Source organism: Malania oleifera, chromosome 6 (assembly GCF_029873635.1).
Source record: "Malania oleifera isolate guangnan ecotype guangnan chromosome 6, ASM2987363v1, whole genome shotgun sequence".
Taxonomy (NCBI): domain Eukaryota; kingdom Viridiplantae; phylum Streptophyta; class Magnoliopsida; order Santalales; family Ximeniaceae; genus Malania; species Malania oleifera.
The window spans coordinates 45,199,615-45,216,621 of record NC_080422.1 but is presented as its reverse complement, the minus strand read 5'-3'; the positions used below and the strand labels follow the sequence as shown (position 1 = coordinate 45,216,621).

Below are 17,007 nucleotides of genomic sequence, written 5' to 3'. Positions count from 1 at the left end.
TCGTCGACGCATGAGAACGTAGGTAATTCTGTACCGAACCTCGTAAATTCTTGTGTTGTTCTTTATTGTTGTCTTTTATTATTAGTTTCTGCATTGCTTTAGTTTTGATTACATATTCAATAGCAATAGTTGTAGTATTGGTGTTTGGCACAAGTGGGGTGCCCGGCACAACATAACAATGCTGAAAGGGCATGCCAGATCTTAGTATCAAGCATAAAAATTTAGGTCAATAAGGACTTTTGACCTAAGTGCAATTCATAGGACATTTCATCAACAATCAAAAGACAGCCAAGACCTCAACTCACCTCGTAAGCTTGGTCCAAGATAAGGAGAAGTCATTAAAGGATTTCAGGAATCTAGACCATGGGATGGTTATGTCAGCTTTAACAAAGCTCTTCGTCCTAGGGATTGGGGTGTTCTTGGTATTGGCAAGAAACACTTTGTGGATATGAGTGAATTGATTACTCAAGCACAAAAATACATCAACCTGGATGAGATGATGACAACCAAGAGGAACAAAGGAGAGAAGAGGAACTAAATAAAACAAAAGCATTTTGAAATAAAGGGTTTAAGAAATACTGCACTACGGTGAGATGTACTTACAGTACACATCCAGAGTGTGTTTCATGGTTACACGGTTCTTTAAAACAAAACAAAACAAAAGAGCAGAAGTGGGGGCGACTTAATTAGCCACAAATCCAAGAGCATCTTGGTTCCAAGGTCTAAAGAGGTCAAATAATCAAGGACCTTAGTCTTTTCTAGTATTCTAGATGGCTCAATCATAGAATTGATATTTTTTCACCACAAACTTGAATCTCCACAATAGCATGATCGGATCTTAAGAAAATATAAAAAGTTAATTGATAAAAGTACATCATATAGCCCAATTATAATGTGATAAGTCATTCTCTTTTAAGTGATATATGAACACAAAAAATAATGTTTCAAAGAATAGCATAAAAAGGTCGCAAAACTAGCTCAAAAGACCAAATAGGCCTAGTTGGTAAAATGACCAAGGACGAACGATCTCTACTCATATTGACACAGAAGCTCTACTCATATAAACAAATGAGCTCTTCTCCTATTAGCAATTGAGCTTTACCCAAATTGATAGATGAAATTTGCTCATTAAAACAAACAAGCTCAACTCAGAGAAACAGATGAGCTCTACTCAAAGAAACAGATGAGCGCTGCTCATAGGCAAATGAGCTATGCTAATGAAAATTGAAAAAAAAAAAAAATTTGCTTACATTTTAACGCATGAGCTTTGCTCATAAGGATGATAAAGGAGCTTTGCTCATAAAATTTGATTGACCTATATATGTATGCATGCAAAGACAAGCTTTACTTATACAAATTGATAAAAAGGAACTAGCCACCAGAGATATAGGACATATAATACATAGACTATGCATCTATCTAACGGTTCTACGTATTTTCCAAAGTAACAACTAAAAAAGGTATTTTTCTATGGTTTGTGAGCATGGCAGTAAACAATTATTGGCCATCAATATAAAAAATTGAAGACAGTTGGGGGGTTCCAAACGAATAAAAAAAAAAAGGAGACTACTGAGCTATAAGGAGGCAAAACGACAAACAAAAAAGGGGGTCTTTTGGACTCAGCTACAAGGAGACAAACGAAAAATGGCGAAAGCCTACTCAACTTAGAAAAAAAATGTTGGAAATGCAGATATGCAGCTTGACCTAGTCGGCTCGGCTGTGTAGATTGGCTCGGTCTTGTGAACTCGACTTGGGTTGCTTGGCTCAGATGGACAGATAGGCTCAACTAAAGCTGATCAGCTCGACTCAGTGTTGCTGGATGACTCGACTTAGTAGTGCCCTCCTTGGCTCAATGAGTTTTGCTCGGCTTTGGCCAACCTTGTCCATCTCAAAAGGGTTCATTCAACTTAGTAATTTAACTTTGTGAAAAGATTATCCTACGTTTTTAAGATACTACTAAGCCTAAAAATAATTACAAGGCTTAGAAGTGATGCCAACTTGCAATAACCATTTAGGCCACAGTAGTAATTTGCATGATTTTGCTTTGTTTTGTATTGAACAAGTTCATATTAGCCATATTGCTCATCAATTAAGTTATGGAAATTCCATTCAACCTATTAGTGGTAGAGGAGGGGGGCTTACAACAACAACAACAACAAGCCTTAAGTCCCACTAGGTGGGGACAGCTACATGAACAATTTTCTGTCAATTCACCCGATCAAGAGCGTTTTCCTCTATTGGATTAAGGGCTATTAAATCCTTCCTCACTACCTCATTCCAAGTTAGTTTGGGTCTACCCCTAACCCTTTTCATGTCAGACACAATAACTCACTCCTCCTTATAGGTGTAATACTGGGCCTATGTTTTAAATGCCCAAACCATCCAAGTCGCCCCTACTTAATGTTAAACCACTCATCCACCTTAACATTCGCATCTAAGCAACTTTTACTTTTTGTACATGTTGTTTCTTAGTTGCTGAACATTCTGAACCATAAAGCATAGCTAACCTTATAGTCATTTTATAAAACTTTCCTTCTATTTTTAAGGGTATCCTACGATCACACAACACACCAGACAGACTCCTCCATTTTACCCAACCTATTTTAATTCTATGTACTACATCTTCAATTTCCCCTTCAACTTGCAAAATAGATCCAAAATATCTAAATCTATCAGTGCTACTAATCTCTTGATTATCAAGTTTAATCTTCTCTTTATTGCTAATCCTTGCATTACTAAAATTTAATTTCATATATTCTATCTTATTCCTACTTATCCTGAACCCTTTAGACTCTAATGTGGCTCTCCAAAGTTCTTACTTAGATTCCACTCTGCTCCTACTATCATCAATCAACATGATATCATCTGCAAACAACATACACCAAGGGATCTCATTTTGGATATTCTTAGTTAGTTCATCAATTACTAAAGTAAAAAGATAAAGACTCAAAGTAGAACCTTGATGTACACCTATTGTGATTGGAAAAAATCCCTAGATTCATCTCCTACAGTCCTAACGCTAGTCACTACTCTATCATACATGTCCTTAATAACCTCCTTATATCTACTACAAAATCCCTTCTTTTCTAAGACCACCAAAGAACTTCACAAGGTACTCTATCATAAGCTTTCTCTAGATCAATAAAAACCATATGCAAATCCCTCTTCTTTTCCCTAAACTTTTCCATTGAACTTCTTAAAAGATAAATAGCTTCTGTTGTTGATCTCCCAGGCACAAAACCAAAATGATTTTCTGAAATCTTCGTTTATAATCTTATCCTATGTTCAATTACCCTTTCCTATAATTTCATCATATGACTCTATATCTTAATTCCGCGATAGTTATTATAGTTTTCAATATCGCCTTTGTTTTTGTACACAGGAAATTGCGAGGCCCATGCTAAAACTTAATAACATAAGTGTAGGGGCAAGAAAAACAAAAACAAAAAAAACAAACAAACAAAGAAGAGGCATGCTGAAACCAGTAACAGCCACCTAACCGCTTTACAGACCAGCATCCAACACTTAGCGCACAGACTACAGACCAGAAAAAGCCACCTGGTTGCACATCGGATCAGCAGCAAACACCTGGCAAGCACCGCACACCAGCAGCAGACACATGTCACACAGCTGGCAACGCTGTAGTGGGTGCTGTTCTCATCTGTTTCCAGCAATAACCATAACATAAATTCCTGCTGTGAACCCTAATTCTAGAGAGAGAGAGAAGCAAGGGAAGAGGAAAAACTCTGTAGGAAGTCAGGGAACTTCAGGAAGATCAGAAGGAAATACAAAAAATTCTGAAGAAACTTAAAATAATTTGGAAATGCTGAAAATCAAGGAAGGTGTTCCTAATTTTTGTTTATTCATCTAGGGATCTGGGGTTTCAAAGGAAATAGGGGTAGAAACTTGCATTAAATTAAATCTTAATAAGATTTAAGCTTGTTATCTCTAATTGTTTGATATGACTACATATGTTCCCTTTGGTTATCATAACCACATATTTTGTTTAGTTGGAAAAATTTCAAGTAATAGATATTCATCTCATAAGGATGATGGTTTTACCTGCTATGGCATAACTGGAAATTGGCACTAATTTGAGATAAAAATTGCACTTGGTTGGGACAGCACTGCTAACAACAATAACAACAAGCCTTTAGTCTCACTACGTGGGGTCATCTACATGAATCCTTTTTCACCAATTCACCTTATCGATAGTGTTTTCCTCTATTAAATTAAGGGCTATTAAATCCTTCCTCACTACTTCATTCCTAGTTATTTTAGGCCTACCCCTGCCCCTTTTCATGCCAAAAACATTAACTAGCTCACTCCTCCTCACAAGTGTTCTACTAGGTCTGCGTTTCAAATGCCCAAACCATTTAAACCACCCCTCCTTTATCTTGTCTTCAATTGGTGCTATGCCTAAATTATTGCATATATGCTCAAATTTACTTTATCTTTTAATTGGAACAGTACTGTTATGTTTAAAAAAAGGCCAATATGCATGCTACTTGAATGCTTTATGATGGCAAATTTCGATAAAGAGATTGCTCAGAATAAAGAGTGTGTTCACACATATTGCTTAGAATAGTGTGTTCATGCATCACATACAAAATCATATCTTAATGCATTAAAATCATTATTTGAATAAGAGGGAATTAAGAATGTCTGCTGAGCTCGTGGTTGCTCACCCTACTCCTTTGACAATTTCAAGCACAAACTGAAGGAGAGCTCCACTAATTAAGTTCTCCCAAAGATTGCCATTTTGACATGTACTACATGTTGGCAGGAAGATATAGAGATACTAAACATATATCATGTTGGTGAACATATTTAGTTCAAGGAGTTTGAAAAATGTTGTATGTAAAGTACAACCCAATGTAAAGAGCTTGCCAGTGAAAGTTTAAAAAAACAAAAAAAAATTCTTTATAAAATATATGTATCTTATGTTTTGAGTATTAACTCTTAATTAGCTTCTAATTTGCTTTCAAATGATAGAAACAAATTCTTGCCTAGGCTTATCACGTGCCAAAAATTGGGAACTGACACAACTGATGGGGATAAAATAATATCTAGAATGAAGGAGGCAAAAGACACATTGGCATTAAAGGATGCAACCTAAGATCTAATTAAGGAGGAGAATTAATGAGGGTAACTCCTAACTAAAGGAGGGAAATGAAGGGATATAACCCTTTAAGGTCATGTAACTCCCTAAGAGTTAAAGGCCCTTAGCATTGAATGCCAAGAAGGGTGCATCACCTATTGAAGGGACTCTTGGGGAAGCTATGGGGAGGGCTCATCCCTACACTATTGCCATTCTACTCTAACTTCTTCCGTCCCTAACTAAAGCATTGGATAAATCCCCTAGAGAACAATATATGTCCTCAAAGCTTTTTCTGCTCTCTTTTCAAGAAATTAAGCTTGCGGATTAGTCTAATAAATTTTGACGAAAACAAAAACACTTCAAACTCTAGGTATTCTTGTCAAAATCAAACTCAAAACTAAATAGCGATGATGATGCCAACATAAATTGTAATACAACTAGTATTGGAAATTAAAATCTTTTGTTCGCATTATGTGATCCAAGCATCTATTCCCTATCTTGTTCTATCACATTGTATTATTCACTTTAAAATTTAAACACTTTCACACTATTCCACAAAGGGGTCTATAGAAAAGGGTAAATCACTCAACCACAAATCTTTTTGGGCTTCACTACCTAAAATTTAAATTGTAACAATTTAGTTCTTGAAATACCATACTCAAGCAAAATAAAGTACCTTATCAAAGATGAACTTAAAATTTTAAGAATCAAACTATTACTAAAGCTTCAAAAAGGGAAAAGCAATTTAATAAAATTTCGGGAATTATGCCATAATTTACTCCCCCCCCCCCCCCCCCCCCAAAGAAAGAGAGAGAGAGACAGAGAGAGAGAGAGAGAGGTGGAGAGACATCTTCTTTGACTTACTAATTGAAAAGGACACTTTTGGTAGTAGCATGGCAGTAGTTGAAAAAATTAAGGAAGTGTTTGGTTTGTGGCATCTTACAACATTCCTCGGAATGTGATGCCCGTGGCATCTTATTTCGCATATTTGTTGAGCATGGGAATCCTTTGTGAAAGGCATCTTAATGTTCATGAGAATGAGAGATTCCCAGAAAACATAGGCATCTCATTCACATCTGCCCTCCCTCTCCCCCTCCCCCTCCCCCCTAAACCCTCAACCCCCGACAGTAGGCAAGTTGTATAGGTTTTTTGGACCAAATTGCCCTTGTTAATTTGGAAAGTTGAACACAATACGCCTATAATCTAGTACTATTACACTCTATTATTATATTTAAAATAATAAATTATTAATAAAAGGAACATAATATTATTAGTGTTATAATAATATAATTTAATTATTAATATTTAGACATCATATTACCTCAATTATTTTGATTAATTGAATTATTTAACTGTTGTTTTTTAAAATTTATAATTGTTGAGAATTTTATGACATGGATTCAATTAAATACATATTATTAAGAATTTTTTATGTTAATAATAATTCTTCATATATTGGGCATACCATGTTAAGGGTATAATGGTCATCTTCTTGAATGCTTGCTAAGATTCCCATGTTTAATCAAGCATTAACATGAAAATCTTATATACACTTTTGAGAATCTTACAATGCAAACAATACAAATACATTCCCATGAGGAAGGCATCCATTCCCAAGAATGAGATTTTTGGAAACGTCATTCCATGAGATTATTTTCAACGCAGCAAACCAAATGTCCCCTACGGTACAAGAAAAAATTAGGTCTTTTTGGAAGACCAGCGTGGACCAATGGTGAAGTCCTTTTGTCCAATGAAATCACTCCATATAATCAGTCTTATGTGAGCCTCATCTGGTAGGTTCTGGTAAGTCGGCAACTACCATCTCTCCTCCGGTGTCAAGACCTACCATTGCTCCTCCGGTCAAGCCGTCAATCACTCCTCCAATCAAGCCTCAATACTCTGCTTGAGTCTTGGCTGCAATCACGCTACATTTACCGTGTATAAATCCATTTGAACATGTATAAAAAACAATGCATAGCCATGTATCATTGTGTAATAAATATACCAAATTACTTTCTTCTTTATGGTATTAGAGCCTATTGATTCTTGAAATCGACAATCAATGATTGCCAAACGCAAAGCTGCCTGAGCCTCTCTCTCTCATCTACACTCCAAACACTAGTCACATCACCACCCTCACAAATTTTTTTTTCTTTTTTTTTCTGGCCAAATCCCTGCCGAAGTCAGAGACCTGCCCTTCCTCGAAACCCAAATCATCTTCCCCTCCTTTTCTCAAATAATCTCCAGGCTTCAATTCCTCTGCCAACCGAACACTCTCGAAGACATCCGTAGCCGTCATGGACGCCAAGAGACCCACCATCAGCCTCTACTGATCTTCATTCCACTTCTCAGACCCTGCCACAGTGATTCTCCAAGCTTCAATTCCTCCGCCAGGCGGCCTCCCTGCAAGACGTCCGGAGACCCACCCCGACCTGGCGACAGCGCTCCCCGTGCTGTGACGCTTATTCCCGGTGACGGCATTGGCCCTCTGGTCACCAGTTGCAATCCAAAAAGATCCGTGATGTACAACTAATTCCCGTCAGCACACCCCAAGCCCTCAACACGTCTCTTTACCGTTTTCTTTTCCACTTTCGACAGATTCCCATCCATTTGTCCCATTCTCTGCCATTCAAAAAAAAAAAAATTTCTCTTAATAAATTCCACTCTCATGTATCTTGAAAATAAACTTCTCTTTCTCTAAATCCAACACTCAACCAACTAAATTATCTTCTTGTATCTCGTTTTACCCTTTTTAATTATGACTGAATCAAGTCAAGCCACGGTTATATCTACAGGTAGCAATACTCATGTTGTCTCCATCAATACATCCACACTTATTCCTCACAAACTTTCCAGTGGAGGAAACTATTCAATGTGGAACTCACAAATGACAAATCTTCTTCTTGGGTTTGATCTCATGGGATTTGTAGATGGAACACATCCATGCCCACCAGCCGATGATCCAAAGTACAAAACTTGGATTCATCAAGATCGACTACTGCCGCTTGCTATCCAAATAGTTGTCACTGGACTAGTAAGACTGATTGCCTCTCGATGTAAAAATGCTAAGTAAGCCTAGCGCAAACTCAAAACCACCTCTGCCAATAAATCCAATACTCGAATGGTTAGTCTAATTAACTCCTTCACCAAGGTTAGTCAACAAGGAAAAAGCATTTCTGAATTTATGCAAACTGTTAAAACTATTATTGATGATCTTGCAATGATTGGGCACAACATGAGTGATGGGGAAATAGTGGTACATACGCTCAATGGTCTTACCAATGATTACAAAGAACTCAAAGCTGCCTTACGTGCACGAGAATCATCAATCTCCTTTGAAGAATTAGTGGAAAAACTTATGGACTATGAAACGAGTATCAAGCAATTACACTCGACAGACTCTCACATCACTGCCCAATATTCACAAAAGCAACACAGCAAGAAAGGCAAAAACGGTAACTTCAATACCTTTCAAAAACAGTCACGATTTGGAGGAAATTTTAATGGCTGCCCAGGGAACAACAATCAGCTCCAACAGAATTCCTATAGAAATCATGGCAACCAAAATTTTTCTAACAGTTTCCAAAATCAAGGACTCTCGTCAACTACTCAAATCAAAATTGGTGGCCTAATTTCAATGGGAATCAACCTCGAATCATCTATCAATTGTGTGACAAGCCTGGTCATGTTGCCAAAGTATGCAGATCACGTTCCTTACCCATCAACTGGCCGCAAGCCAACTTCACAGCTCACAAAACTCCGAGTAATCAATTGGGTTGGATAGTTAACTTCGGGGCATCTCATCACATCACATTAGATTTGCATAACCTATCTATTCACTAGTATGGTGGCACTGATGATGTCATGGTTGGGAATGGTAATACTACTCCTATTACTTACATTGGATTTACCACTCTTAATTCCTGTGATTCCACTTTCAAACTCAACAATGTTTTGTGTGCACCCAACATTAAGAAATATCTTCTTTCTGTCTCTCAATTTTGCTCACACAATAACACCTCTATTGAATTTTTTCCTGACTTTTTTCTTGTGCAGGATCTAACCACGGGGGCATCCTTGGTGCAAGGTCAGAATAGAAGAAACGTCTATGAGTGGCGACTTCATTTAGTAGAACATCCACTTCACCAAAACAATCAACTCTCACAACAACCTTGTCCAGACCTTCCCTCCTAACGGTCAATCTTTGGCACAATCATCTTGGTCATCCGTCCTCCTAAATTCTTCATTAAATCATTGCATCTAATAAACTACCTTTCTTTAAGTCTAGTTCCTTGTCTCATTCTTGTAATGCATGTTTATGTAATAAAAGCCACAAACTCCCTTTTGGTGTTTTGTCCTTAATTTGTTCTAGACTTTCGGAAACTTTATTTATGGATGTTTGGGGACCTGCTCCTCTTCCTTCCTTTGATAACTTTCACTATTACGTTATTTTTGTAGATTACTTTACCAAATATACTAGCTTTATCCTATCAAAAAGAAATCAAATGTTACTTCCATATTTGAACGATTCAAATCACTTGTTGAAAATTATTTTTCTACAACAATTAAAACTGTTTATACAGATAGAAGTGGCAAAGCCACTAGTCTTGGACATTTTCTCTCTCGGGTTGGTATTCAACATCTCAAATCTCCTCCTCATACCCCAAAACATGTTGGCACGCCATGTTGTTGAAACTGCACTAGCCTTCTTACATCATGCATCTGTCCCACTCAAATACTGGTCCTTATCATTTCAAGTCGTCGTTTACCTCATCAACCAAATGCCTTCTTCGGTAACAAGTCATCAATCTCCCTTTTCTCATCTCTTTAAGCAGTCACCTAATTATTTATCCTTTAAAACATTTGTCTGTCTCTGTTATCCATGGTTACGACCCTACACCTCTCACAAACTCCAACCACGGTCCCATCCTTGTATATTCGTTGGCTACTCAATTCCACATCATGCCTATATGTGCCTTGATCCCACCACTAATAAACTTTACATCTCTAGACATGTCGTATTTGTGGAACACACATTTCCCCTTCAAAATAACAAATCTCTTACAACATCACCTTTCATCTTACCTTCCTCCACTGATTGGCTATCTAATTCAACTCAAGTGTCCATTCCTGCATCTTCTCCTACTCACTTCCAGTTGCCCGTTACCTCTACCCTTCAAGTTGAGTCTATATCTCCTCTTACTCCTACTTTGCATGGTGAGTCTTCTTCTTGCAAGACTAAATCTCTACACAAGGCCATTCCATTCTCGAGATCCTCCTCCACGCCTCCACCATCGGATGCATCCAATCCTTCCCAGGTAAGTATCTCATCTCCGATATCCTCTCCATCCACAATTCTAGCAGAACCTCACCCTTATAATACCAACTACATAATAACATTACAAAGCCAAAGCGCATTTTTTACCTTCACACCACCACCACTGCCTCCACTATTGAACCTTCCACCTTCAAACAGGCCCAGCAACACCTCTCATGGCGACAAGCCATGAGCAAGGAATACAATGCCTTACTCTCCAATCACACATGGTCTCTTGTTCCACGTACTCCTACACAAAATGTTATTGGGTGTAGGTGGGTCTATAGAATTAAAAGGAATCCTGATAGGTCCATAGGTCGTTATAAAGTTCGCTTAGTGGCCAAAGGTTTTCATCAATGACCAGGGATAAATTATTTTGAAACCTACAGCCCAAAGTCAAACCTGCTATTGTTCAATTATTACTTACTCTTGCTATGACTTTATGCTCCACACTTCCAACATAGTTCTTTATCTATTAGTATATGTAGATGACATCATCGTCATTGGATCCTTCGCTACTTTTGTGACTGCCTTCATCACTGTTCTCTCCAAACGATTCTCTCTTAAGGATCTTGGTAATCTCTCATATTTTTTTGGGGTTGAAGCTCACTTTACCTCTAATGGTTTGTTTCTGTCTCAAAGGAAATATATCCAAGATCTCCTACATCGAGTCAACATGGACGATGCCAAGCATGTTTCTACTCCTCTTGCAACTACTGAAGCTCTCACATTGTCGGATGGTTCTCCATCAACTGATGCTACCTTGTATCGTCAAACTCTTGGGTTGTTGCAATACCTCTCCAGGACGTGTCCTTTGCCATTAACAAGTTGTCTCAGTTCATGCACTCTCCTTCCACCCTTCATTGGTCGACAATTAAATGCTTACTCCGCTATCTGGTTGGAACTCTTGGTTGCCACGGCTTTCATGAATTGATTATTATTTCCGCTGCTATCTGATTGAATGTTAATGAAAGTGCTTCGTGGATGAATGTTGGTAAATGATAGGCTGGCTAGTTAAGCAAGAGTGCTTTAGCTAGCGCCGCACGGCCCTTCACAACGGTGTGAAAAGAGGCAGACCGTGACATTTGGTATCAGAGCCAAGTCGGTGACACTTGGTGAGAACCCAAGGTTGAGTTGCTATGTGAATTCGATTTCCTTCGTTGTTGGATTTGGGAAGCTTTGGTAAGTGACCATGGCACCAAACACTGCTGAGAGGATCAGCGTGCTGGAAGCACAGGTTGAAGAGACGACCAAAACTATGGCCGCGGAGGTGGGCGAAAGAACTTGTTGATGAGGTGATGGGATCACAAAAACATCAAATAGGTTTGCTAGGCGACTTGTCATAGGACTTTCGCCACACAGTGGAAGCTTTGCAGGCCCGGATGGCAGATCTGGATGCAAAGATGAATGTGATGGTTCTTGCTATGGGGAACTCCAACACTCCGGGAGTTAGCAAAACCAAGGTGCCAGAACCCAGGACGTATGGGGGTGCCCGAGATGCCAAGGAGTTAGAGAACTTCTTGTTTGATGTGGAGCAGTACTTTTGCGTTGTGAGGATGGCCTCAGAACAGGCAAAGGTGGATACTACGACCATGTACTTGGTTGGTGATGCCAAACTGTGGTGGCGTACCAAGTACAGAGAAATTGAAAATAGAAACTGTGTAATTGATAGTTGGGCAGACTTGAGGAGAGAGCTCAAGGCCCAATTCTTTCTTGAGAACGTTGAGTATAATGCAAGGAGAAAACTGAGAGATCTCAAGCATACGGGGTCAATCAGCGAATATGTGAAACAATTTTCTGCTTTAATGTTGGATATTCGGGATATGTCGGAGAAGGACAAGTTGTTCTATTTTCTAGAGGGGATGAAACCGTGGGCAAGAACTGAACTTCATAGGCAAAGGGTTCAAGACTTGTCAACTGCACAAGCGGCTGCAGAACGCTTGACAGACTACGCTGGTGATGAGACCACTTCGTCCAAACAGTTTGGCGGAGAGGGAAACAGTGGAAAGTCTTTCAAAAATGGCAAACCCAAGAGTGGGGGAACCGACTCTAAATCATCAACCTCACAGGAAGCTTCATCGTCTCAAGGGTTCAACACACCCAATGGAAAGGGGAAAAGTAAAATTGAGTGTTTCTTGTGTCGAGGTCCTCATAGAGTTTTTGAGTGCCCTCACAAAGCATCACTTAATGCCTTACAGGCTTCCATTGTAGAACAGGTAGTGGAAGACAATGGGGAAGAAGATGATGCCCCGAGGGTGGGTTCAGTGTGGTTGGTGATCGCATTGGAAAAGCAGACAAAAACACCAAAAGTTACACGAGCAAGAGGGTTAATGTTTGTGGACTTGAGGATAAATGGGAAGAGTACTCGCGCTATGGTGGATACGGGAGCTACTCATAATTTTGTTTCGCAGTTGGAAGTAGGGAGACTCAACTTATCCTTAGAGAAGGATACAGGACGCATGAAAGCAGTTAATTCTGTAGCCCAACCTACTCTGGGAGTAGCCAAGCAAGTCGCTATAAAGCTTGGACAGTGGGAAGGTCATGCGAATTTCACAGCGGTGCCATTGGATGACTATCCAGTCATTCTAGGAATGGAGTTCCTAATGGGGACGAGGGCAGTGCTGATGCCTTCAGCTGGTTCCCTGTGTCTGATGGGAGATCACTCGTGCATGGTGCAAGTCGTTGCAACGAAAGGAGACAACGGGAAGTCCCTTTCAGCCATACAACTTAATGAAGGATTGGGTCAGGGTGAGCAGACACGTCTAGCCACGGTGGTGGTAGACAAAGAAGTAGGCCAAGAGCTGGAGCCTATGACCATCCAAGTAGTGTTGGATGAGGATAAAGAGGTGTTGCCAGATAAGCTGCCTCAAAATTTGCCTTCACGACGGACTGTGGAGCAAGAAATCGAGTTGTTATCAGGAGTGAAACCACCTGCTAAAGGGCCATGTTGGATTGCGCCTAGAGAGATAGTAGAGTTGGGGAAGCAACTTGATGAAGTGGAAGCGGGATGTGTTCGCCCGTCCAAAACACCGTTGGGAGCATCGGTGTCGTTTCAGAGGAAACATGAAGAGCATCTACGGAAGGTGTTCGACAGACTAAAGGGAAACAGTCTGAATGTGAAGAAGGAGAATTTCTCTTTCGCTCGGCGGAGCAACAAATTCCTTGGTCAAGTCGTTGAACAAGGTCATATCCGGAGGGGTATGGAGAAGGTAAGGATGATTCAAGAATGGAAGATCCCCAGGACAGTGAAGGAGTTGCGTTCCTTTCTTGGCCTTATACTACAGGAAGTTCGTTGAGGGGTATTCGCGGAGAATGACTCCAAGGACAGGACTACTGGGGAGGTATTATTGGCCGCACACGCGGGATGATGTGGTTAATTATACCAAAACTTGTCTCACTTGCCAACAAGACAAAGGGGAGCGGAAGAAGTATGGTACTTTCATGGCCGCACCAAAGTATTGTTCGGCAGAGGGGACGACACAATTGTTCCTTGTGACTATTGTGAGATATTGGGGTGTTCCCCAAGTTATTATTTGTGACCAAGATTTAATGTTCACTGACAACTTCTTAACAGAGTTTTTCAGGATATTCAGGTCACACCTTGACATCTCTTCGAGTTATGAAGAGATTCAGAGAGCTGCTAGATAAGTACTTGTGCCATTTTGTCATCGACAACCAGAAGAATGGCGTGCAACTACTTGACGTGGCTCCATTCTGTGGCAACGCCCAAAGGCGCTCAACAACCAACAAGAGCCCTTTTAAGCTTGTTACAAGCCAGCTGCCACTGTTACCTCTCACAGTGGGCGAGCCATACAGACGGAAGAGTCCTAGGGCATACATCTTCACTAGTGAAGGGAGACAGAATGCAGACTTTGCCCAAGCCTATCTAGAGAAAGCTTCTAAGCAGATGAAGAAGTGAGCAGAACAGGAGAGAAGACCGCAGTTTCATGTCAACTGCCTCAAGCCATTCAACGCCAACACCAACAACCTGAGCAGGAGTCAGTCAAACAACGCAGAGTTGAAGATAGTGCAACTTGACAGACATGAAGTTGAAGAGATCCTTGCAGAAAGAAAGTTCATATCCTCAAGGAAGAAGTGGCAGAAGTTCCTAGTGAAGTGGAAGTGCCTTGATGACAAAGAAGTCAGCTGGATTTCTGCGGAAGATTTGAAACCATTCGTGGACAAAGTTGAAGTGTACCTACCGCCAAAAGTCTACGAGGACGTCGACCGCATAAGTGGGGGAGAATGTCACGAGCTAAGCTTGTTCAAGGCATTATGCTTGCCTGTGACCACTTATCTCGTGTCCTTAGGATGGGTTTCCATCATGTCAATACTAGTGTAGGGTTAATTTCTGCTAGTAGAGTCTTTGTAAGCCAAATAAGACAGTATGACTCCTCGGTCACTTTGATGTTTCCTAGTGTCAGGATGATAATTACATAAAAACCTCTTTAGGGGAGGGTGAGTGTTCATCAGTCATTGTAAAACTCACTAGCAATTGTCAACGTGCTTAGCCTACTTACCTCCCTCGCTAAGTACAACATGTCAACGGAGGATTTGTTAATGAATTACGTTTGCTTCAATGTTTACTGCTTGGTTGCCACGACTTTCATGAATTGATTATTATTTCCGCTGCTATTTGATTGAATGTTAATGAAAGTGCTTCGTGGATGAATGTTGGTAAACGATAGGCTAGCTAGTTAAGCAAGAGTGCTTTAGCTAGCGCCGCACGGCCCTTCACAACGGTGCGAAAAGAGGCGGACCGTGACACATAACCATGTATCATTGTGTAATAAATATACCAAATTACTTTCTTCTTTAGGTTCCACTTATAATCTGGTAAGACTCATTATTTGGAGTGATTTATTCAATGGAGAGGACTGACCGGATGACACTAGGAGGACCTAGTTTTTCCACTCAAACAGAACAAAAATGAGAACCATTAACGACATTCATGACCCAAGGCAAACACGGAGGCAACATTAAAAGTCAAAAAAAAAACCCATTTCATTCAACGAGAAAATCCCGGAAAGAAACAATTTTTTTTTCTAGGAAAGATAGTAACATGGAAAGAAAAGAAGAGTAAAGAGTGAAGAGTCAAGAGAACTCACCTGATACCGCATGAGCAAATCCGCGCTGTGCTTCTTGTCGAAGCGATGAAGGGAGAAATCCTCGCGAGCCTTCTCGATCTGCGCCAGCTCTTCTATAGTTCCCGAGCGCGGATCGAACTCCCAGATCTGTCGTCCGACGTGATTGTTGACAGTTCGAAGCCATGGATCATTTCCACTCCCTCCTTCCCCTCCGATCTTCAGCTTCCACATTACCACTTCCCACTTCTACACTGAACCCACTGCTGTCCTAAATCACTCGCATTCACTGCGCTTGAACACTGCTTTCCTCCATCTCCGCCGCTGCATTTTTCTAGCCATGCCTCTGCGCCATTTTCATTTGAAAAATAATAATTGAAATAAAAAATATGAAAATGATCTTATCACAAGTAATAATTTATTGTTAATAATATTTTAAATTTCTGGTCATGGCCCAAATTTTATTGGACTGTCTTCTCGTGACCGACCGAGGTCTGTTTGTTTCTTATTTAAAATTGAAAATTGCGCCTGTTCGCGTCCTCGTTCGCACATTTTTTCTTTTTCTTAATAGATTGGAATGTCGCGATGAGCATAGCGGGAAGTAACAGCAGTCCCCTTCTCCCATACCCTTTCTAACGAGTTTTTTTCCATATTATCTTTTTTTTTTTAAATATATTAAATAATACCTCTTTCTAAGAAATATTTCCCATAATAACTCTGACGTAATTTCGCTACTTGAAATAGCGAGATTTGGCTGCCACGCATCTCACCGAGAATCAGTCTGGCGTTTAAATCTCGCTACTCCGAGTAGCGATATTTTCTGTGTTGTACACCTAATTTTGTTTTCTAAATTATTTTAGTGAATAATTAATTATTAATTTAAATTTTCACTAATATAATTTAGTTAAATCTCGCTACTTGGAGTAGTGAGATTTTCTGTCTACCAGGTTTTCATTATTAATTAAATTGTTTTCTGAATTATTTGAGTGAAAAATCAATTATTAATTAAAATTTTCATTTATAATTTACAGTTTGTAATTTAGTTAAAAATGTAATATAACCAAGGAAAAATTACAGTTTGTAATTTAGTACATCATATAGCCCAATTATAATGTGATAAGTCATTCTCTTTTAAGTGATATATGAACACAAAAAAAATAATGTTCCAAAGAATAGCATAAAAAGGCTACAAAACTAGCTCAAAAGACCAAATAGGCCTGCTTGGTAAAATGACCAAGGAAAAATGATCTCTACTCATATTGACACAGAAGCTCTACTCATATAAACAAATGAGCTCTGCTCATATCAACAAATGAGTTTTGCTCACTTTACTCACAAACAAATGAGCTCTTCTCCTATTAGCAATTGAGCTTTACCCAAATTGATAGATGAGATCTACTCATAGAAACAAACAAGCTCTACTTAGAGAAACAGATGAGCTCTACTCAAAGAAACAGATGAGCTCTACTCATAAGCAAATAAGCTCTGCTAATGAAAATTGACAA

The 17,007-nt window shown here is 39.5% G+C and overlaps 1 protein-coding gene across 3 annotated transcripts in view; it reads right to left on the bottom strand.

The window, feature by feature from the left end:
* LOC131158256 (cycloartenol synthase-like) overlaps nucleotides 1-17,007 on the bottom strand; it is a 102,456-nt gene that overhangs the window by 73,606 nt on the left and 11,843 nt on the right. Inside the window, exon 1 of one of the 3 annotated variants that reach the window (XM_058112994.1) lies at nucleotides 15,527-15,967. The exons of 1 other annotated variant lie outside the window; for it this stretch is intronic. In XM_058112994.1, coding sequence (XP_057968977.1) covers nucleotides 15,527-15,736 — 210 coding nt within the window. In that variant the 5' untranslated portion in view covers nucleotides 15,737-15,967. Of the gene's footprint in view, nucleotides 1-15,526; nucleotides 15,968-17,007 lie in introns of those variants that run through there. One more of the 3 variants, XM_058112996.1, reaches the window with a different exon arrangement.